The sequence below is a fragment of the Motacilla alba genome, chromosome 1 (genome assembly GCF_015832195.1).
Source record: "Motacilla alba alba isolate MOTALB_02 chromosome 1, Motacilla_alba_V1.0_pri, whole genome shotgun sequence".
NCBI lineage: Eukaryota > Metazoa > Chordata > Aves > Passeriformes > Motacillidae > Motacilla > Motacilla alba.
In genome coordinates, this window is record NC_052016.1 from 63,783,056 (window position 1) to 63,808,214 (window position 25,159).

Here is a 25,159-nt window from a genome sequence, read left to right on the forward strand (position 1 = left end):
TTCATGAAGCAGCAGTCACTTCAGGATTGCTACCCCACACTGTAAGCAGAACACTTCAGCTGGAGAGGGCACAAACAGTTCACTAAAAAGAGGGGAAAGCATCCAGCAGCAAGCTACTCCATTTCAATCCAAGTGGGAAGCAAGAAGATCTGGGATGCACTTGGTACGTCTCAGCTATCACAGACTGACCGGTATACAACACAAAAGACTCTCAGAGGACAAAAATGGTTAAAGTCTCTAACTTGATTGCAAGAAATACTTCTGTATCTTTGCCAAAATGAAGTTTTGGATGGTCTTTCAGTGCATGGACAAAAGGACAGAAAAAAGGAAATCCAGCATAGCTACACCTTCAAAAAACAATAAGCTATATGAAACCACCCCACAAAAATTACATGCACTACAATACCATATGTATCAACAAGTGCAAAGGAAGAATTAGGGCTTTTTGGGAAAGTACGTAGTATGGCACAGAAAGTGGAGAATTTTCACTGAGAAATGCCAGGCTTTGGTTTTGTGTTATAGATGACTGTCAGCTGCAGTGAAATAAAGCTACATGGGATTGTGGGGATGAAAGTTTTACAGTAGCTCTAAATTTTTTCAAGTCTCAAAGGTTTAAATGTAAATATTCATGAACTCCACAGAGTATATTTTCCACACCAAATCCATTTTGAATATTTTATCATACACACCACTAAAATTATTTTGCATGATCTTTTAAAGAATACTTACTTGTTCACAAAAGTGGAAAATATCAACTGCAAGTGTTAGAACATTGAGAAGATGACGAAAAGAGAACACGCACTGTTCTGTAAATTTTGTCTGTTAAAATGCAGACAGTTTAACTGCACATGGAAAACTTCTTGTCTTTTACAAATCCCTTCTCTCCTTGGAAATCCCTAGTCACTGATACCAGGATGCTCCTAGCTCAGCTTCAAAATATTTGAAGTTCACTATGTGAGATGAAAGAACCACCAATCATTCTCTTAAGGTTTAACAGACAATAAGATGGTTCAATATTTTAGTTATGCACAATCTAAGCACATTAAGTGAATTTTCCATCACTTGACAATAAAATAAATTTGAATTAATGTCTCCTGTAATGGAAAAAAAATCTTACTTGAAACTAATTGGCTTTTTCATTTTCTCAATTGCTAATTCAGTAACTTGAACACCTTAGTAATTAGTGAAAGGAGTTAATCTTGAAAAAAAGTCCAAATGTTTAAAAATTAGAAACCAATTGAAATCTCTGGCTAAGTTATGTTAAACACATCCACAGCATCAAAGAGTTAAAAATAAAACCATTACTAATTTGTGGTAAATCAAACCTAATTAATAATACCTGCTTGATATATCATATACAGCAACAGAAAAATTTAGTGCATCAGCACTAGGGATAGGATATCCTGGCAAGGAGAAGAGGGAGAGAAAAACATTTATTTTCACTAGAGTTGGTTACCAAATAATAAAATAGTATAGTGATTACTCTGTGGTATCAATAAACAACCTTACAGACAGTGGGAGCAGTAGGAATAAGATACTTAGAAATATAACAGAAGAATTTACAGAAAAATAACGCTAGTCAGACAAAGCAGGACACATATATCTCTAAAGTGAAAAATACATCTTGAAAAAGATGGAACCTCCTCCTCTCCAGGTCTAACCCAAGGAAAGCCTTTGCTCCCACCCATGCTGGGGAATGCGTGCAGTGGCTCCCATCTGTCCACTCCCCAAGGAAACGCCCATAGAGATATGTGGAGAGCTTTTCCTTTCCTGCTCCAAATTGCAAATGTTTAAAGAGGAAATATTTTACTAAGAGGCAACTGAGAGGCTCAAAGTACAGGAGAGAAGATAGGCATTTGATTTCAGTATGCTGTGCCGACGTTTCTGCCTCCCTGAACCCCAGGGTTGCTAAGCTATGGTGTTATGTGATGTTCAAAGCTATCTGTAGGCACACAAGCCCTTTGTTCCACAGGGCAGCTGAGTTTTCCTATCGAGAAAGAACCAACTGATGCTAGACAGCCCTGGTGACTTAAAACCCATCATCAATATAAATTGTAAATCCTCCCTGTAAAACTGTTTTTGTCTATGGCACACAGGAAGGCAAAAAGCAAAACCTAATCAGGCTGCTGTTCTTGTGGTGGTGAGGATAGACCCTTTGACTCCAAACAAAAGCTTTTGCCACAAACTTAGAACAGTCAGACCAACAAGTCCTTGGTACCACTTCCAGGGTGTCTTCTGTGGAAACATCTTACTGCTGCACAATAAATGAGTGCCCGATAAATGAGTGACATGCATGTGCACACATTCCACAGATGACACCCACCCTTATACACAGAGGGACACCTTTTGTTTCTGTGTTGTCCTGCTGTATGCATCAGGTACTGTAATCAGTACTAAAAAACAATGTGAAAAAACAGGCTTTGTGAAAATAAAAAAATCCTTGAAACACAAATGAAGCTGTTTAACACCATAAGCACAAAATATGATTTGGCCAGCTGATACTAGAAATACATCTTCAAGTATTAAAAATAAGTTACCATTTAGTATATCAGTATGTATTTCTGTGCAGAACCCCCAAAGCTACTCAAACTACTTAGACTTAAGGGAAAGAAATAAAACAAACAGTTGTTATACGCTTCTTCCCTTACACAGTTAAATGCAAATTCTCTCTTACAGTCATATTCCTGCTATCTCCCTGCACACACAGCTGATACGCCACCTACTGCAAACTCAAGCTGACAGTCTGAGCAATGCGAGCAGCATTTCCATTCCAACATCGAGCTGGAGCTGAATAAAGGTGCTTTTTAATAAGACACATCCTCTTTGCAAGCTGACAAGAGCAAAGCAGGATAGCTGTATTGTTGTCCTAGCTTCAATAATGGAGAGAAAAGCAAGCAGGAGAGAAAATGAATGCGAAGAAAAAAACAGCAACTCTGAAAGCTCCGAGCTAGACAAGGACTACAAAACGTCTCTGATTACTCTGAATGTCGGTGGTTATCTATATATCACACAAAAACAGACACTAACCAAGTATCCGGATTCTTTCCTGGAGGGGATCATAAATGGAAGAATAATGTGCCCATTTGATGCAGATGGTCATTACTTCATAGACAGAGATGGACTCCTTTTCAGACACATCCTCAACTTCCTACGGAACGGAGAACTTCTTCTACCAGAGGGGTTTCGAGAAAATCAACTTTTGGCACAAGAAGCCGAATTTTTCCAGCTTAAGGTACTCTCAGAGGCAGTGAAATCAAGGTGGGAGAAGGAACAGCTAGCATCCCGAGAGACTACTTTCCTGGAAATAACTGACAGCCACGACCGTTCACAAGGACTTAGAATCTTTTGTAATGCTCCTGAATTCATTGCAAAAATAAAATCCAGAATTGTATTGGTGTCCAAAAGCAGGCTGGATGGATTTCCAGAGGAGTTTTCAGTATCTTCAAATATTATTCAATTCAAGTACTTCATAAAGTCTGAAAACGGTACACGATTGGTACTGAAGGAGGACAACACCTTTGTCTGCACCCTGGAAACTCTTAAATTTGAGGCTATAATGACAGCTTTAAAATGTGGATTTAGACTGCTGACCAGTCTGGACTGTTCAAGAGGGTCGATTGTTCACAGTGATGCACTGCATTTTATCAAGTAATCACAAAGGCAAAGGAAACGAGCATGCAGCCAGTAAGCCTCCCTGAGCTGCAGCCTCCTGGCATCACAAATAATGCATCTAACTAGCCCTGTACCACAGAGCTCAGCTGCTAATCAACTGATGTGAGCTAATGGTATGTAAATCTCATAATGACATCTATCTCTGGCTTACTTAAGCTGAATGAAAATTTTATGCCTGAATTTAACAAGAATTATCTGCTAACATTGTAAACAGATGGAATGCTTTATGCTCTTTGTAATATGTTTTCTCAATGCTGTCTTTCAACCAGAGAGTCTAGCTGAATTTTTGTGTACCTGTGTGATGAACGTGCATATACCTAACTGCTCTGCTGAACAGCAGTGAGAGTGTTTTCAGATAATAAGCAGGCTTAAAGTATGTTTTGCTTATAACACATTAAGAATGGATTTTAACTGGAATAAATAATTTTGACTGTTCATTAGTGTTTATGGTAATCTGTTGTACTGAATTTCCAAAAAACAAGATTTCAAGAGAATTTAAAATAGCCAATTTAATTTTTAAGTTAAATGGTTTCTCAACTCACTTAACCCCAAATTTATACCATATTGCTACACTAATGCTGCCAGAAACATGTGAACCAACAAAATAATGCTGGGGGAGAATAATTTCATTATAGGAACTGGGTCCAATCTGCACAGAATGTCAAATTTTCTAATCATTTATACATATCAAATAGCTAATAAAAGTATTTGACATTAAGTTTAGTTTAACAGGTTCCAGTATTGGCATCCAATAATGCCACAGTCAGTATTTCCTAGCAATCATTTGTGCTCATAAGGACAGCCCTTGCTTTGCACAGGGGTTTACTAAATGCAATGAGTACTATCAGTTCTGAACAGACCACCTGCTGGCATTAAAGACAATTCACTCTAAGTAATGGAATAAATACCTTCATTCTCTTCATCTCCACTATTTATAAAATCTTTTAATCGATATTTAAGAAAAAAAGTTTTATTAGTTTCTATAGAACAACTGTAACTAATTTAAACACAAGTATTACAAACAAGTCATTTCACAAAAGCAAGCTGAAAAACCATCACAAAAGGCAAGAAGAAGCAGCACTAACTCTAAGTGTTGTCATTGAAACCAATCATCATTCACGCTTTTATGAACCCAAAATTCAAGTAAAATGCTTATAAAGAAAGAAAAAAACAACTAAGTAGTCTCCCAAAACATTGATTTTATACAGGAAAAAAATAATGTCAGTAAAAGGCAGTACAATCCATACTGGAAGTGACAACCAAGGAAAACAGGTAACAGAAGACAGGCTGAGAACAGTTGTGGTTTGGATTTTAGGGGGAACAAATCAATCCTAAGTATCAAGGGCTGAGAATACAAATGCAAGGTCCACTTATCCCTTAACAAGAAACTCTTTTTTCACTTTTAAAGCACCAACAGGTGTTGTTAACTAAGTCCTTTGCTAGAGATGAATTAATACAGTGATGCTACATCTCCAGACCAGGGAACAGTGACTGAAACATATTCCAATATGATTTTATCAAATGGGGGGATTCAACCTCTCCAGAATACTCCATCAGAATGAATACACTGTCTAGAAATTATGATGTTTTTTATCTAGTCCTCCTGTTACAGACTTACAGTTCACAAAAAATGTGGTTCTATAAAAAAATATGGTTCTAAGTGGAACTTTTCCAGACTCTTGTGTTTAAAAATCAGATTACTTTACATTTCAGGCATACAAGCTGAAGAACTGTCCATGTATCCCAAAACTTCCCTGAATTTGTCCAAACGCATTAATTATATACACACAAAAGACACATAGTAAAATACTATTGTTTACATGTGCCACCAGCATGTGTCATCTTCCCTCCTCCCCCTCCAAGCTATTTTCAAATTGAGGCATTAAAAAAATCCTCATTAACCACTAATCTTGTGCTTATAAGAATCTGTAGGACTTCTGTGAAAAGCAAATGTGAAAGCTTCCCTAAAAGAAATAAAGAAGATCCTGTTGATCTTCTAGGACAAGAACTAGAAACACAATCACACAGAACAATTACATGAAAAGCCCTTTGTAGATACAATTCTCTACATGAGCAAGCTAAAGTGGCAAGACAATCTAAAAAAGCTCCATAATGAATCCACAAGTTTTAAAGCAGCATGCTCACAGTGCTGTCAAATACACAGCCAGCATCAGCACAAAGTCTGGAGGAGGCTGTTGCTCCTGGGATGTCAATCCATTTGCACTTAAACACTTTTGATTACAACCTTCATTTGTCCTGGCTCTTTGACTAAAATTTAAAATGTAATTGCAGCTGAAAAGAAAGAAGGCAAAAACCAATTTTTATTTCAAACAATTAATATATGTTAATCAAAATACGTTGTGGTTGCTCGCCTTTCAGTTAAGCTCTTATGATGCCAAACACCAAGAAATCAATTGTTAGCACTCCCCTATCAGAAGGCAGCACCAGTTTTTTATTGGAACATGACTTTTGCTCATGAAAAATCAGTAGAGAATTTGATGGGTCTGAATTTATTGTAGAAAATAATTTCAGAATATAAGTTATTCATAAGCTGATAATCACAGGTAACATGGAAACCATCTGAAGTATCTTCTAATAATATTGTATAGCTATTCATAAAAGATTTATTTGCCAGGCTTTTGGTTCAGAGTATCTACTGCCCTATCAACCTATGAAAGAGAACTTGAAAAAAGGGTTTTTTTAAGTGAAAAATGTACTTCTTTAATAATTATTAAAATAAATACCTGTGTTGCTTGGTTGGCTTATTGCAAGTTTGTTTGTTTGTTTGTTTGTTTAAAATTCAATGATTCATTATCTTATGTAATTTTAACTGGATTTTTTGTATATTTCTCTGTAAGTATCACTGACATCTATGGCACACATGCAAAGTCATCTGCTGCAACAATAACTTCAATCTTGTTTTTTTTCCCTTTTTCATGAGCAGTGATGCATTTCTGCAAGTGTCAGGGTTTGAAATTTTTACATGCTACCTCTGATCGAAGGCACCTCAGCTCTTTGAATTACACATCAGAAAGGAACATGGAAGTAAAAAATTTAATTCCTTTCCCTATTCAGACTAAATAAATCCACAACTGTCTTGAATCATGCCATATCACCTGCAATTAGACACTTCAAACTAGATATAAACTTGAGCAATTTTTCAGGGTGGGACTGTCTTGTTTTGGTATATGAACAAAAAAAGCAGATAAAACCTCAATACTGTGAACAATGTTTCCTCTGTATTTCATAAACATACTAAATATAACATAAATATATTTTGCATATGTTCAGTCAGTCAGGTGGATACTTGTGTTCCATCACAGTAGGATGAACCAGAAAAAGTACCCAGTTATGCACCAGCTATCTTTTTTTTTTCTTTAAAGCTGGAAATTTCATATGCAGTAACTACTATGACAATATGAAAGCTGCAAAACCAAGTGCTTAAGTCAGAAATACCCACAGTTGTTCTAACAACATTAACATTACTTACTATATGATGTGCAGCCAAAATATTTCTATTCCCCTTTATCTCATTAAGACTTGGATCACAACAAACATACAGAACTGCCCTACAAGTATTGTCAGGAAGGAATGACAATTATCATAATTTCTCTGATGATCTTCAACTGCTCCCATAGGAGTAAGAAGGAACTTCCTCCCATTTCCCCAAGGAGGCTCTTAACCTGCTCCCAGGCTTGGTCAGCTCTGCTTGCCTCCCTGCCTGTTTTGTCAGGTGAGAAAAGGCGTCACCAAGCAGAGAGGACAGGCAACTGAAGGCAGGACTAAATTCCATAGACTACAAAAAAATGTCCTTGCCTCTATTAATGTCTTGAATGACTACTCAAGGAAAAATATAAATAGCTGCCAAACTGACCACAATACTGACACCTGGATGCTCGCCTTTCCCCAGTGGTGGAGGAGAAGCCCAGGACCCTATCACATTTGGCAGTACACTGGCATAGGTACCAATTCCATGGATTTCTATTGAGAACAAAACCTACAAGTGGCTGCACTATGTCAGACTAAAGCCTGTTTTAGCCCAGTTTTCCCTGGTGATTGGGAACTGTTTCTAAACCCAGAGACTTCACATATCTGGGAGAACCCCCATTTTTGATCCTTTGACCTCACATTCTTTCCCTTGTCCTCTCCTCCCATCATACAACTATTTTTCATTTTTGTTTCACTGTACCCCTTCCTTTTATCAGGCCAGTTGTGGGGCTTTGTCAGGGATGCTTAGGAAAGAATAAATACTGGAAAAATATATACAATGCCTGCTCAAAGTATTCAGTCTCTAACCAGTCTTACTGCCCCATGACTTCTAGAGTCAGATGTGTTTTCTGGAGGTAGTCTTGATGCTGTGAAATACAGAGGCTGCACAACAAGGTCAAACTGCAGCTCCAGTTCTGTACCTTCAGCACTGACTCACCCACTGACCAGTGTTTCACAGCCTCATAATTGCACTATTGATATTTTCAAACGCTCATGTCTTATTTTTTATTTTTTTGCATTTGTACCTATTACAACTGTTTAAGTGACAACAGGTCACTTCTTTTCTACAGTAGGTAAAAATTACATCATCGTTTGCAGAAAATCGGTGGCATTGTTATTTTCGCCTCTTAAAAGCACTACAAGGTTTTCACTCAGTAAGACGAGAAGAGGTTAAGAAAATGATCTTCTTCCCCCACTCCTCATTAGTATACAAGCAGAATAAGGGCAGGCAACAAATAATACAATTTAATAAGAGCAGTGTCTAATCCATTCATTTATTTGTGTAGAAGGGTCATGTTGCCCTAATGCTACTGACTGATAAATCAGGATTGGGGATGAAGAGCACAAGTTCACTCGGGTCTGTGACAAAATAAATACTATTTTCCTAGGCTGGATCATCTCTGCAAAATAACTATTACATAAACCTAACATTGTCTGCTGCCCTGCAATACAGGGTAGATTGACAGGAAAGTGACTACTAGTTTAAAAATGAAGGAATCCTTATATAAAGAGAGAGGCTTGCATAAATTACTGTGTTGAAACAAAATCAATAAGTAAGGCATAAGAAATTTAGGAGCAGAAAAAATAACATTTTGGGCTTTGTTTACATTTGAAAGAGACATTCTGTAACTCCTATGTATTAGTATATCACAGAGAACATTGTCTCAAAACACTGCCTCTGTAAATCTTCTTCGTTCCCAACAAAATGCCAGAAAACAAGCAGTATGGCAAGGACTGGGGAAGGTAGGAGGAAGATGTATGATGACACCTGAGGAACATGGATGAGCAAGCACTCCAAAAAAGCAACTGCAGTTGCCTTTCTTTCTGAAATTGCATAATATTCTGTAGAACTAGACAGCTGATTTATTTTCCCAAAAATGTTTGTAGTAGGAGTACCACACACAGCTAATGCAACCGTCTCCCAAGAAGCTGTTTCTATCTGTGCTGTTCAAAGCTGGTACAATAATTATAGCGGTAAACAGCAGCTACTCATTTAAAACACCATTACAACATGATGATATGCAAGCTCAAGATGCTAGGATTTCAAAACCAACTTGTTAGAAGATGACTCCTATACATTGAGTCATTCTGAATGTCTGTAAGCTTCTCCTGATAATGCTAAAAATTACAATACTGCCTCATTCACTGGCAGTGTGGCTTTGGGGGATATAACCTTGGTTTACACACAGTTCATGAAAGCCATCATCTTTCTGGGCATTAAAGGAGTATTCCACTAGTCCCAGCCCAAGAATTATTTCAGCTTTGTGAAAAGCTAGATCTCTACTCTTTTCCAGGATACATCTTTTTTTTTCCTTTGACACCACCAAACTTTCAGGGGCAGCTTTACTCCAGGTATGGAAAGCCTGCTCTAACCTAAGCACAAGGTCTCCTTGCTCACAGCTCCTGAAGAGAGATTTGGCATCCAACAGAAACACATCAAGATGAGAATTCAGATTTAAAAACCAAAGGCTGCTTCTGGGGAAACGCCCCAGGAAGATGAAGTTCCAAGGGGCTAGCTAGAGTCTGGAATCTGATGCTCAGGGAAGTCTGCAGTGTTGGACTCCCCCAGCTGTGAGAATGGGGAGGGAGAAGTGTGGTGAGAGAGCCTATGAGCGCCATGAGATGAAGAGAAAGGGACTAGAAAGCGACTCAGTGTCACTCACTGTCAGCTGAGGGTCTTGGTTTTGTGACGAAGACAAATGCCCACACAGTGCAACACTGAGGTTATACAATACAAGTAATGTCTAAAAATCCTGAAAAAACAAATTATGGAGGAAAAATCTTAGAAAATTCTCTTTTTGCTTTTCATATGGCCAGCTTTCAAAGAGGTAATTTTCTCTATTGTAGCAGAAGTCAGAGGAATTAACTTTTTAAAAAAATTGTTAATAGAAAACTTCAAGCTACAAATCTCCTGCTGCAGCTCCACAGAAAGCTATTTGTTAGCTCCTAGGAGATTCCTGATTTTGTACCATAGCGAACAGATAAAGTGAAAAAAAAAAACCAGGTCAAAGGTGGATACAGACTCTCTCAATCAGGAAGAAAAAATAAGCAAACAAACTAGCAATGAACAGGCTAAGCATGAAAAAATGTAAACAGAACAAGCAACTGTAACACCAAAACCAGTCATTTATTGCCTCTCTACTACTTAAATAAGGTCTTTGGCAAGTATTAGGGATAAAGCAGTACATTTTCTCAGTGCTGAAACTGGTAGTCTCAGAGGAGACAAATTAAAGGTCCTGCCAGCCAGGTTGATAAGAATCAGCTAAAGAGAGGAAAGGGTACTCTTGAGGTTAGAAGTCTTATCAATACTAACATTATCTAAGGCCTGCAGCACTGCCAGGTCTCGTGACATTTCCAACACATTTTCTAAAAAGAACAGCAAATAAAGCTCCTTCCCAACAGGGCAGAAATCTAACATGTAGGCTATCTTATGCCTCCCATATGACGATAAAAGTCCACTTCTATAACTTTTCTGCCATACCAAGATTATGACTTCTGGGTTTGCCTACAGAATTCCCTCATTTTATTCACTTTGAAACTGACTTCTGCTAGCCTTACATGTTAGTCTTGTGGGCCAAGACAGAAAACATTTGATTTTCCTCTGCCCCTTTGATCCATCATTCAAGGCTCTGAATTTGCAAAACTCCAAAAATTTGAACCCATCAAATGTGATCAAACCCATCAAACGCTGGTAGGTGGGTAAACTGCAACAATCAGCAAAATACCTCACAGAAGACAAAACACAATTTGTGAAGTCATGATCTGCAATGTCCGGCATGGCTAAGATTCCTGGGATTCCTCAAGAGTCATAAGGACAACCAAGAACTCTGGTACAAGCCAAAAGCACACTTCTGTTTAGTTCAGTACTTCTACAAGCTGGACATGGACATCATAGAAGAGCAAAATACGGTCATGGGATTAACTCCCATTGTTTTGTATCCCGTTCTGTTCTCAGGAGAGAAACTGTGAAAATAAGTACATTAGTTTGCTCAGACATACATGTTAGACTATTCATACAATATCCTAAAATAAATAGCCACACTCTAAGGGCACCAATGACATTTACACAAATTCTCAAAAAAAATTAACTCCAGTTAATGCTGGTCTACATTAAATCTATATCCTTCTCATATTCTACCACTGCACCTTCCCTGTTCTTCCACAATATTTATTATAACCAGTACCACAGGCCTTGACAACATATACCTTAAAGCAGGAATCATTGCTTCTTTCTGTGTTTCAACAGCTGCCAATGGAGTCTCACACTGATTACGGCTCCTGAAAAGCTACTGGGAAGCTTGTATTTTAAGCTGTGTTGTATTTATCTGCCAACAAACCCAGTTATATTTCCAAGACAAAAACTGTTTCTCTTCTTGAACACGGCAGAATCCGCATCTAAATTATCTTCAACGCTGAGTTGCAAGCTAGTATTTAAATTAGAAGTTACTGTTTTATTCCTCCTGGCATTAATTTTTCAGTTGGAGTTTCACTTTTGGAGTTTAATTAATATATGTTAACTGCTTGGAAGAGGATAAAATCAAATGTGCATTTAGCACCTTTATACCATCCCATGTTATACCATAAGAAGTCTCTGTCTTTACCAAAAAATTGCTGATTTTATTACATGGAGGTCAGTGGTTATCGTCACGCTTGCAATGAATTTCAAATATTCCAACATATGTATAATCAACATGTGAATCCTTGTTTTTTTACTATAATATCAAGAAATTAAGGAAGTGGCATCTACAAACAGTTTGAGTGTTGCATACTTGTGTCTGCAGTCACATTCATACACCCACAATTGGTAACATTTTAATACTAAATTCACCCTATATTGTCTGTCTACATGCTCAAAGCTTGGTCAACATTAAATACTCAGTTGCTGCCCCTGCAGCTTCCATATAATGCACTTCCAAAAGGACTGCACCTAACTGAATTTGCTCTAACATGAGAATGCATTTCTTTACTGTATCATTCTCAGCAGACTACACGGGCTCAGAGCAGCAGCTTCTGAGTATTTTTATTGGGGGGGGAAGCAGGTCACACTTTATACTGGCACAAATGCTTGGTTTTCACAGCTTCTGTCACCACTGACAGCACTTTCAGGTAGGTGCAAGCAATGTCATAAACAAACAAGAGCCATATACACATATTTGGATTTAAAACGCTTGCTCATCCTCATATAGGACCAAGCAAAGCCAATTCTCATTTCTCTTTTCCTTTAGCTTAGTGTATCATTTGCTATGCTCCTTTCACTTTTAGCATAAACCAGCCTTCAGGCACTAAAACAACACTAGTTGAATCACCAAGCACTGTTTATCACAAGCTCTAAACAAATAGATTTCTGTATGGAAAAACTGATCTAAAATGATAAAATGCAAAAGGAACTCAAATTTAATTTAAGGAAACTTGTCTCACATATGTCTTGATTCCTGAATATTTTGACCGTAAACATAATTCGAGATATTATGGATACTAAAGATTTTACATGGGCTCAACCAACAGGGACACTTAATAGAAGAAAAATCCATGAGGTCCTGTTAGGTAAAACTCCATCATTTCGGGTTCTGGAACTCCCTGAGCTGTGAATCACTAAAGGCTGGAAGAAGCTGGAACAGGTTGCCCAGAGGGGAGGCAGGTGCTCAGCTCTGCAAACCTTCAAGGTTAGATTGGACAGGGGTCTGACCAACCTCTTTTAATTGGAGATGCCCCTGCACATTGCAGGGGTGCTGGACTAAGGGAGCTTTAAAGGTCCCTTTCAAACCAAACTGTTCTATGATTCTATGAGAAGTATCTTGGGGAGGTACCATTGTGCTTCTACACTGCTTTTACTCTCATCTTAAGGTATCTGCTGGCGACCACCACTGAGGACAGGACACCAGCCAGATGAACTTTGGTGTGACCCGGTATCACTCACAGTCTCTCTCAAACAGCATCACGTAGAGTAGCAACAGTATCATGGCATTTCCAGGTGGTTTACAACTATCCCAATGATAAATGTGATTAAAAATATCATACATAATACTAAGGATTTACGACATAAATTCCAAAGTTTGACAGCTCCTTGCCAATGTAAACATCTTTTAAGGATGTAAATCAAATGGTTTCAGGATGTCATATCTCCTTTACTTTCTTTACTTACTAACTATGAATAAACCTCACATATTTTATTTCAGTAAGACCCAAAAGGATCTTATTATGCTAACATGCTAAATAAAAACATAAAAGACATCATCTTTGCTTCAAAAGTACTTGATGTAGGCCAAGCATCACTAGATTAACAGAAAAATTGAATACTAAATAGCCTGAATTACCTAAGAGGGAATTTAGAAAAGGTCATCTGAGTTCCACAATGATTTTGAGAAAAAAAGTGAATAAGCAAATAGTGTAACTGATGGCTGAGAGTCCTCCTTTATATGCCCAGGGTAACCAACTACCATCACTCAGAGAGTGAATTCATATCCAGTTTGATTCCATAAAGTGGGTTTAGAACTTATCTTGTCAGCATATTTAAACAGCTCACACCATACAGTAATTCATTCTTCTGGCCGAAGCAAAAACAAACAACTAAACACGTGGCCATCTTACACAACATTCACAGAACACGGATGAGGCACCAAGGGAAGAGCAGACAATTCAACCATTCAAAAAAAACCGAAACAAAACAAAACCAAGAGTGCACCCTTACAACTAAAAAACCAACTAAACAGAAGTATCGAAATTCTGATTCATTTTAGCAGTTAAAATCTCAATATCTGATTTACATGAGACACTGCACAGCAGTCAATCTCAGTCTTGTAGTGGTATAAAATGCCAGTCTCCAGGAAGTATCCCTTCTTATCTTAAAACTGCACCATGATTCACACAGAATCAGACAGAACAGGTTTAACCAATGTACTAGGAAGAATTGCAAGCTATAAAACACACCCTGGACTCAGTACAAGTCTGCAGACTATAACATTCCTAACACCAGTCTTCTGACATGCTTAGGCCAGTGTAATAGAAGGAATCTCCATTTTACAAAAAATTCCCTGCTACAGAAAACAAAACCCAGACCCTACCTCTAGCCAGACACAAACTATACAGTTTTGACAATATTTGATGCTGAAAGGCAATTCAAAGAAGTCAGATATTAGAAAAAGCAGACATCTCCATGTTTAAGTGTCCAAAAAGTACTTTCAAGAAGATATTTTAAACATCCACTAGCATTAGAATTTTGTTTAGGAAATGCTTTTAAGAAAAGTAGGAGTTTGAAACTCTTTCACATGAGCCATCTCCTATCAGTGCCATTACCACTTAACGAGTGCACTCCAGTTCCAGTACTATTTAATCCATGTGCACCACAGATAATACTTTTATGGACTATTTTTATGACTGCTTAGTTTAGGCAATTGGAATCAAATAACAAAAGATCTGGAAATGTGTCACAAACTTTCCAACCAAAAGAAAAGAATTCAAACTAAAGGTAAACCAACAATAAATTCAAACAAAAAAAAAAGTTGAGAAATAAATAAAAAATCTCAAACAACATTGCAAAGAACATTACATTTCTAAACCTCTCCCTCATCATTTTATACCTACTCTTTTAAATAAAAAATATGAATAATTTAAACTTTTGGGCACAGCAGATAAACAGTTTATGAAGTTATTTACAAATTTTATTATACTCTACAAAATATTTTAAAGACACTTTTTTTTTTTCAATCTACCAATTTCTTAAGAAGCAAAATTCAAAACCTGAAGTAATAAGTAATTTCTTAAGTGCTTCAAAGAAAATGTCTGTACTCACCAGCACTGCCACTTTCTGATTTTTCATCTGATTGGTTTTCTGGGAAAAAAAATAAACAGAAAAGTAATCACAATGTTTCTGTGTTGATTATTTGAAATTACATCAAACAACTGGGTTGCAAAGTAAAGAATGATAAATTATGATAAAATCAAAATCATTTGATTTGATTAATGTTTACATATACTTTCTGAGGAATAATTTGCTACCAGGAGCAACAAAAAAAAAAAGTCCTTTAGTGCCCAAACCCCCTCAAAACTTAAATGTGAGAACAGTATTGCATCTCTGACTGAGCTCTGCGAGAACAAAGTTACACATTTATACAAAATCAGTAGCAGGATTATGCTCAAGCAATGTACATTATTCATTTAGCTCACTAGTTAGCCTAGACAAATATTTTTGTATATCATAAAAATAATCAGGGTTCTGCAAAAGAATGTTCCTAATTGGCATTAGGTAATTTTTTGACCTTGATCAACCTCTTCTCTACCCTTTTTACAGGCCATGGAAGAATTTATTTCTTCAAGCTTCTTCCTCTCTGATTATTTGTCCTACAATGATACTATAGTCCACTGGTATTTTTTGTCAAGTATTTGTATATGTCAAGTACAAGAAATACATATAATCAGAAGCATCTCCTGTTCCACGTAGCAGAGAATCATACGTATTAAACAGACACAGTGTTGCAAAGTGACTTGCTAAAAAATTATAACTCTGGTGAATGGCAGAGTCAGATTCAGAAGCAGCTTTCTGCAAGAAATTCCAATTCCACATTTCAAGAAATGGCTGCCAGTAGATGTACTGTGGTAATCTGAGTTACAACCCCTACCAAGCTCTGTAAGATTAAACCCCTCTATTAATTTGTCAGTATTACATTTGACTGTTCCTCCTATATTTCTCCTGTTTATGCATCCTCTGACGCAGAGAACAAAAGGAACATTTTCACTTCCCTGAAACACAGAAATGGTAAAATATACTTGTCCTTCGCTTTCAACTCAGGCAAGTTACAGCTGTCATTACAGGCTATTTACTTACAAGCAAGAGTGAATTATTGCTCTAACTCAGAGAGTAATTTTCGAGTTGAGTTAGGTTGATAATTTCTGCCATTTACAGGCTGGGTATTAAAAGAACTGAAAACATGAAATATTTTAGAAAACCTTTTTCTTGCCACTGACTCTTACTGGCTTTGAAGGCTTCTGTTCCTTTTTTCTCATTGAGATGGCTTGAGAGCCTGAGGACTAAATGCAAACATAAAAACCAGTATCTTACAGCTCCTTCTTTCTTTACACCAGGTGGCTGTCATTAGTCTCAGCAGCTGAAGGCACCTGCTTTCTCTATGAGAAACAATCATTACATGGCCCCTTCCCAGCCATGAGCATTCACAAAGTGAGTAAAGATCCCTGCCAACTTCCAGAAATACATCCTGGATAGCCTGTTTGCAGAAAACCAACTATTTTCTCATTGATTTAATTTTTTGTGCATTGATTTAATTTTTTGTGCATATCATGCTGTCATTAACAGCATGACATATAATAAACGCCCAACCAATACCCTAACTCAACTGTAGCTTAATGAAGGAAACATTCAGTACACACACAAGAAGCAGAGAGGATGAAATGAAGAACATGCAAACACACAAAGATACAAACACCTGACTGAAGTGAGAAGCAAGACGGAACTGGACTTAAAGCTGTTCAATTTCAACTCAGATTAAATGGAAGACCAGAGCTACCTCACCAAAACTACTGCCAAAGACATCACACTTGAACATTGCTAAGAGCATCTCTGATTCAAATGGCAATAAAAGTACTCCATGTCTACAGGGAAAGTGTGCGTGTTTCTATCTGCCCTCAACAATGGAGACAAAAAACCAGACAAAATTCAAGCCTTGAAAAAAGAGGCATTTTTCTTCCTCATCATTAGACAATTCAGTTTTGTTATGATTAGGTCACAAGTTCTGCTTTAAAAATCTTCTCAGCATTAATATAATGAAGAAGGTAAAGAAACTTGTACTATGTCTACTGAATATACTTCATTAATGCAGACTACAGCTGCTCAGCCTCCTCTACAACATGCAGGAGTTGACAAACGTCAACAGATCGGGGTTGGTTAGCTGGGGTTTTTTGTTGTTAGTGGGTTTTTTGCTGTCATTGTGGTAGTGGGTGGTGGTAGGGTGTTGGTTTTTTACACATACATCAGTGAGACTGCAAACAAAAGGTATTTTCAATCAATGAAGTTTGCAAAAAGACTATTCCCATCACACGGAGCCCATTCTAACAGACCATATATTTTGTGTGTTATATCCTCAATTGTTTAAATTTGTACAGAAATTAACAGTCTATAGTTTTAATAACAGAAATGAAAATAAAATTAGCTTATCCCTGCCAGCCAGCTGAACCTGCTTTACAGTACTTTTTTCAACCCTCTGACAAGCATAAGTAATTAAATAAATATAATTTTCATATTTTTGAGATGGAGAAGGGGTATGATGGAAGCAACTGCAATTGTTTTCTAAATGGACTGTATGTCTCAATAATACACACAAAATTTTGAGCCATCAAAATGATGTCTGTAGTTAAACTAGCTTGAGCCTCAAATTCTCCTTTTCTGATCAAAGGTTTCATCTTTATGATTCTCAAAAATATCTGGAAATTTGCATAAATGCCATAGATTTGAAAGGCTGCTGTTGCTTTATTACTTTTGATCATAAGGCTGCTGATAGGTTTGCTGCTTCTGCTAACAGTCCAGAAAAGACTGAAGTACAAAACAGAACAAAGAAGCATTAGGTTAGATCCCAAAATCTTCTGGAGGCTGGAATATGTGGTTAAGTGACAGCCTGAACAGAAACAATTGGAAAGTACTGTTAACATAGACATGTACACGTCAAAACTCCGCATCAGGCTGCACTAAGATGGCAGAAGAGTGAGGGTGTTTATTTCCTAAATAACAGTTTGATGAGGAATTTCAGAATTCAGACACTTATCTAATAGAACTGGAAACAGTATTACAAGGCATCAAGATTCTGAGCACACTGTATTTTACTGAGAATAATTAAATGTAATTAAAGAAGTAACTGCTTTAATGAAAGGTTTTTATTAGGGTTTGTTCCCTTCACATTTCTTCAATGGCTGGACATAGCTGATATTCAAAAATACATATATACAAAATACAGAATAAAAACCTCCGAATATTCATTTTCACTGGAACACAACGGCACATTGTATGTTACATGGTAGGTGTGATTCATGTACAAACTCAGAAAAGGTCCCTTCATATATGAGAAGCTGTGTAAAGGAAAAAACCCCAACAATTCAAAACAATGGGAGAATTTTCAAGAAATGTGGGAATAAAGGAATAAAGGAACTGTTCTTGGGTACATAGGCAGAGTTACATGTATTATTGAATAAGAACACAAAAATAATTGAGTGTCACTAATTGAATTTCTGAAGGAGAGAAGGCTCAGGAAACTGAAGAAAAACAAAATATTAAAAGCCAGCAATGTTCTGTGAAGCATGAAACAGTGAGACAATCCATGCATGAATGCTGTTCAGAAGCAACGCTCTGATATGTGCTCTGTCAATGGAATTCTCTGAACACTTTTTACTTTCAGTAAGATGGAAAGAGCATGAAAGAATCTAAAGATGCAAAAATAGACATTACGGCTATCCCACTTATGAAGGGGGAGTTGTGAAGATATATTCAAAATTTAAATAAAATGAATCATCTCATCCAACTTTACAGAAATATCTTACACTTTATCTGTGTCTACAGTGTAAAATCTACTCCTCCACCCATCAGTCCTTTACAGTCTGGGATGCAATTGCCTGCCAAGGTCTGTGTTTTCACAAGTCATATTAGTAGCACATTTTTCCAAAAACCAGTTCAATAAGAAACTTTTATCATTATCTCTAACAAAGCTGCAATTTTATTTATATTAAGATCCAGCAAACCTAAACTATGTGCTGGCAGAAAAATTAAGCAATGGGCAATTAAAGCAGTAAGAAAAGCAATTTATAATCATAATCAGAAAAGTTTGCAGTTAAATGTTTAACAAAAGTGTCTTCCCATTCCTTCAATGAGGAAAGAAACTGTTAAATTACAATATTATCTTATTCTAGGGTGTCTGCCAGCGGGAAGCCCAGAAAACAATTTTAACCAAATAAACCTTATGTATCAGTCCCATGAATTGCCCCTAGATAGTTTCTAGCTATATGCACATATGAAGAATTCATTTTGTTAAATAAGACACATTAAAATATGTGCAAAATCTTCTGCTTCTCACCCGCCAAAAAACCACAGCTATGATAGCTGATGACAAAGATGAGATAAAACGACTGGAAGCGCAAATAGCATTGTAGCATAGCAACTGTTGATGTACATATGGTGATGTTTATGGAACAGAATGTAGTTCATATTTAATGCAGAAATAACACCAAAACCAGCCTAGACAGCAAGACCTAGACAGCAAGAGACAAGCATGCTCTGGATCCCTCTGCAGACATGACAAAAGCCATGCTTCCCACCAGCTTTGCTACACTCATGCTCAGGAACGCCACCACAGGCCTCGGTGATCTGCCCAGCACGGAGACAATGCAATGTCCACACGTGCAACAGCCTTGCAAAGGAACTAGGGAGATACTTTGCAACTACCACCTTCAGAGTACTCAGTACTGTTCACTGGGGCTATTTCAAATTACAGAAAAAGGAAAAGAAAAGAAATGGGAGAAATCCCAGAGCTAATCCAAGCAGAAGACGCAGCACGTGTGAAAGCCAGCCCAGGCCAGATTTTTAACAGTATCTGGGATGGGAGCCACTTTATCAAGCTTCCTATTAGCTCAGATACACACTGCAGAAGAGCAAGAAACTGCAATTCATTGCATTTTGGACACAATAAATTGCACCTGAGAAGAGCCTACTGCTGCCCACTAAGAAATATGGGAACACCAGAGCTGCAGACATTTACAATGAAAGAACTAAAGGATTCTTCCAACACTACAAGTAGAACCAAGTTGAGTTAAGACAAAGCAAAACAAATCCCACAGAAAATCCATTCAGAAGACTAGAAATTACATCAAGCAGAAACTATTAAATTACTTGTCAAATTTGATCTTTTTTGCTTGCTCTAAATGACCTGATGAGTCAATGTGAAGTGCTGAATTATCCAGAATATATAAACTGCCTACAGCATCTTCCAAGATCACAGCATATTTCAGGAAAGCTATCAAAAAGACAGTCACTCCAACATAAGGATCCCAGGGTTAAAGTACTACACAGAGAATAGATCTTAGGACATTCAATGTGCTCAAAAAAAGGGGTGGAGGGGGGAACAAATCACAAACCCACAATCAAAAAAAACCCTACTCTGTACAAAACAAATCCAACTGTTTTACGCCATTTGCTCTGGTTGACTTAAGTCAGTCCTCAATAAGGGTATTGACTGAGAGCAACAGCGCATGAAGCACTTTTTTATCCATATTTTATTGCCTAATTCCTCAATTGCACCCTTCTAGATGACATCTGTAGTTCCATACCAGCTTAATCTTTGGCCCATGGTTCAAACTGATATATTGCTTGTGTTACATGGTGCAGATTAAAAAAAGAAAAAGGACAAGATGCTTTTCAGAAAAAAATATGCTAATTATAATATGAAGACTCATACTGGTCTGTGAACCTAGGAATTAATGAATTTCAATTTCCTATTATCGTCTTACTGTGGATCGACTGATGTGCAAAGATATGTAAGTTCTTACTGAGTGTTTTTTCATGGTCAATATAGTGTGTTTTTCCATGGGGATTTTCTGGCATCCAATACAGTAGCAGCCTTTCTTTCAGTTGGGACATCTGTACAGTCCACCCTTCAGAAACCTGTTTTCCCACTAGCTATAATTCACTTTGAAATTTGTTGAAAATGGACATGGAGCTCAAAATATGCCTACACATTTAAGCACATGAGCGTAACCTCAGAAACATGGTGCCTGTAAGGAATCTGACTGGAATTTGGAATATTTGTGTCATGTTCATTTTTCAAAGCAAAGAAATTCAAGCAAGAAAAGCACAATAAAGTATATTTTTGACTGTGCGTTACTGTACCAACTTAAACACAACAGCAAAAGATTTTAGCCATTTTGCATTTAAATCAGTTCCAGGAAAACTCATTGACTGCATGTTATGCTTGCTAATCTCAAACAAAAACAATTTTGACAGGGTCTATGCTTATTCAGTGCTTCATGCCAATAACTAACCACCCTTTGCTCCCAGTTAAAATAATAACTTCTACTCAGTAAATCCACGGTCCTCAAATAACTGTTTCTAGTTGCTGGGAAATGCGAAATTTTTAATTGATTAAATAAAAAAAAATGAACAGAGGAAAAAAATCAGCATTCTTATAAAATTATGTTCACAGCAGAGACCAATTCAAGGAGAAAAAACCAAATACTAGTTCATACAAAAATACATGGGAACACAAAACCATGTTTTTCCAGTCAAAACCCTAAAGGAGAATGTACACAATGTACTGCACTCTGTATTGCATTCCACGTTCCCCCTGCTCTCTCCAGCAGACTCAGAGCTGAAATGTACATGAAAACCCCAGAGAACTTAAATCAGCTGCTCAATCACACGAGTAAACAGACAGACACAAAAAAATTACAACAGTGTTATCTACGCAGAAAACACCAAAATCTGACTTACGAGTCTTCTGTCTTTTACAGCACTGAATTATTGAAAGCAGACATACTGGTAAAGTCATAACAACTTTAATTCTAACTTACCTACTGAAGTTTCTGTGAACACTGTTAAGGTCTGTCCTCCCACACTTTGCAGAAGAAATGGATGTTCCCTTGGTGCACTGACTGAAGCAGGCTTTCCTCCAATATCACTGATGCTTGCAAGCTCTTCATTCAAAGTAAATGACACCTAACAGTCACAATTGCCACAGTGTTACCAAACAGACTCAATTACACTGTTTCCCAAGTTAGGGGGAAACAAAAAGAGAGAAAACACAAGCAGTATAACATATTTCTATTTAAAAAATAAAGGGTAATATAAGAGTCCTTCCACACTGATCTCTTGTTGAAATACAGAATTCAAAGCTTCCATGTACTTATTAAAATTTACTCAGCTTTCAAAAAGTTGTAAATTACCTCCTCCTGAAGTCAGAGAACAATTTGATTTTACTTGTTAAAATATATGGCATAATAGGTTTTCAGCCATGGCTCAGTATGAGTGCTGAAAAATGTTTTGCACAGCCACCTGAGTTCCAGAAAAAGTGCTGAAGTACCACAAGTGTTACTAGCCTGGGACTCATGAATTGCATACAGTCCAGAAGAGGTTTAAACAGCTCCTTTGCCATGTTCACATTGTACACTCAATAGAGAAGCTAAGGAAGCTTGAAGAGGGATACTTCACACCAGCACTGCATGCTTTTCCTGTGTATCCTCCTTAGCCTTTTGTACTAACACATCTCAAAGTGTCTGAAGAGAAGGTAAACAAAGTGAAGGAACAGAGAGACCTGATGCAAGTCTCACAGGCATCTATGGCCAGAGCTACTAATAGAATTCTCTCCTCCTGATTCTGTGGTACATTGCTTCGCTAAAGGTATAACAAAAAACATGTGATATTAGAAACCAGCATGTTCTAAACAGTTTTTAGATTTCAAAACATAAACTTTAGCAATTACTTACTTCCGTTCTTCCTTGATTTCTGAAAAAGAAAATATTTAATATTTAATAAATATATAAATATTAAAAAAATTTAACAATGTTTCCATAACCTAATTCCTCAAGTTTAGCTTTCCTGATAAAAAAAAGCAAATTCAAATTCTAGTTTTGTTATTCATCTTCACTCCTGAGCTATTCAATTTTTTGTTATGCTGATGCCCAAGAATAAATGGGAAAAGTCAGCATGTGAAAACAGAAACAACAAAGTAACACATGTAAATAAAAGCAAATTCTGCAATTAGGTTTCCTTAAACCTAGGAAATCAAACCTCATGTAATGCAACAGAGTGACTCCCCAGTATAATTTTGTACAATTTATATTCCTAATCACTACACAAGCAAACGCTGTTCATGTATCAGAGAAATATGCACACTGTTGGCAAGAAAGAGGATTATGTCTTAGAACAGGTGCAACATATTCTTATTTTACACAGGTAACCTCTAAGAAATGCAACCAGTAAATGTAGAATAAAAGCTTACTTGACAATCCTTAGTTTTCCCACTTCACCTCTTCCTGAAGCTTTACTCCACTGTTGTGACAAGTACTTGGGGACCTAAGAGAAGAAAACAGATTTCAAGAAAAGCAGATTTTAAAATACTATACAAACCGCGTATGGGTAAATACTTTAAATGCTTTTACCCTGACCACTTCAGAATAAAGTATGAGCTAAATATAGTAGACAATAGAGAGCCACAGATGGTTTTGGTTGGCAGGGACCTTAACAGACATCTAGTCCCAATGCCCTCCAATGACCAAGGACATCTGCAACTAGATCGGTTTCCTCAGAGCTCTATCCAACCTGACCTTGACTGCTTCCAGGGATGCCACATCCACAACTTGTCTGGGCAACCTGTGCCAGTGCCTCACCACTCTCATTATAAAACATTTCTTCCTTACATCTAGTCTAAATCCACCCTCTTTTCACTCAAAACCATTACTCCTTGCCCAACTGCTATAGGCCCTACTAAAAAGTCTGTCCCCATCTTTCTCACCAGCCCCCTTGAGGCATTGGAAGGCACCTGTAAGGTCTCCCTGGAGCCTTTTCCTCTCCAGGCTGAGCAGACCCAGCTCTCCCCATCTGTCTTCACAGAACAGGTGCTCCAGCTCCCTGATCATCTTTGTGGTCTCCATTGCACCTGCAGCAGCAAGTCCAAGTCCTTCTTATGCTGGGGGCCCCAGAGCAGGATGCAGCAATCCAGGGGGGTCTCACCAGAGCAGAGCAGAGCAGAGCAGAGTGGAGCAGAGCAGAAGGACAAAATCCCCTCCCTTGACACACTGCCCATGCTGCTTTTGCTGCAGCCCTGGACAGAGTTGCCTTTCTGGGCTGCAAGTGCACATTGCCAGGGCATGTCCAGCCTCTCATCTACCAGCACCTGCTCAGAGCTGCTCTCAGTCCTTTCCTCCCTATGCACTGATGCTGGGGGTTACCCCAACTCAAGTGCAGGACCTTGTGCTTGGCCTTGTTGAACTTTATGGAGCTCATGCAAGCCCACTTCTCAAACACATACATATATACACATATGTGTATATCTATTCAGTTAGAGAGAGCAAAGACAATAATGTAGCACAAAAATAACACCAATGTAGAGTCTCAAATGGGAGAAAAATCTTAGTAACTTCGATCTCAAATACTACTATCCAATCATAAAAGGCAGAAAAAGATCAGCATCAAATTCTTAAACTAAGGAGTCTCAATATTTTATCGGGTAAAATTATACTTTTAAATATTCATTAGAAATTATCATCTCTCTAGGAAAAAAAAATCAACCAACCAATCACAGTGATGAGAAGTTAGACAATTTCTGCTGTGAAGGGAAGGGTTAGAGTCGGGGAACCTCAGACATCTTGAGCAGCAGACCACAGGCTACTGCCACTCCTCCAGCTGCAGAACCACACTAGGCAAATCTGCCTCCCATCACTCATTCCCAGCTCTTCACTGCATTGGGCAAAGTCTTTGTGCAGCTGGTCAGTATATGGAAAGAGCAGACTGATCTAGCTAGGAGGAGTGGGTGACTTCTGTGTTTCAGTTGTGCTGATTTTGTGTTTAGCAGGTGGAAAAACCAAAGCAGCTCCCCAACCCATTTTCCAGAACAGCTGCACAAAGTAGTGATCAATCCAGGGACAGGAACAAGACCTGCATAAATTGAGAATTAAAAGCTGCTGCAGTGCTGTTACCTCGCCTACACACCAATTCCTCCAGTTGCAAAGGCTGTGGTATCTGCAGCACTGGGTGACCTGGGCTCAAAATGCACAATAAAGGCCTCTGGCAAGCAGCACACTCCTCAGAACTTTGCAGCCATGTTCTTTACTGGCACAGCAAAGTTCGTCCTGGCTCACACAGTCCAGAGCTACTGAAAACATCTGTGCCCACGTGGAAAAACAGTGTGAGGCACAGCCAGTAACAAAGAGAAATACACAAAGCTATGCCTGGGGCATTTTCTGTTTCAATTAGCAAAGAAGCACTTGGAAGCCTAATTTTTGTCTTGCATAGAGT

General features: G+C 37.8%; 2 protein-coding genes across 2 annotated transcripts in view; one reads left to right on the forward strand and one right to left on the reverse strand.

Annotated features, from left to right (window-relative positions):
- Nucleotides 1-25,159, reverse strand: part of GTF2F2 (general transcription factor IIF subunit 2) — an 87,000-nt gene that overhangs the window by 57,042 nt on the left and 4,799 nt on the right. Inside the window, exons 2-5 of the mRNA XM_038126809.1 lie at nt 23,145-23,218; nt 22,630-22,648; nt 21,718-21,862; nt 14,951-14,989 (exon numbers count right to left, since the gene is read on the reverse strand). Of these exons, the coding sequence (XP_037982737.1) occupies nt 14,951-14,989; nt 21,718-21,862; nt 22,630-22,648; nt 23,145-23,218 (277 nt within the window). The remainder of the gene's footprint in view (nt 1-14,950; nt 14,990-21,717; nt 21,863-22,629; nt 22,649-23,144; nt 23,219-25,159) is intronic.
- KCTD4 (potassium channel tetramerization domain containing 4) lies at nt 1,439-6,430 on the forward strand. Its single transcript, XM_038126823.1, has one exon. It carries the CDS (start codon nt 2,879-2,881, stop codon nt 3,650-3,652), a length of 774 nt encoding a protein of 257 aa, XP_037982751.1. The 5' UTR covers nt 1,439-2,878; the 3' UTR covers nt 3,653-6,430.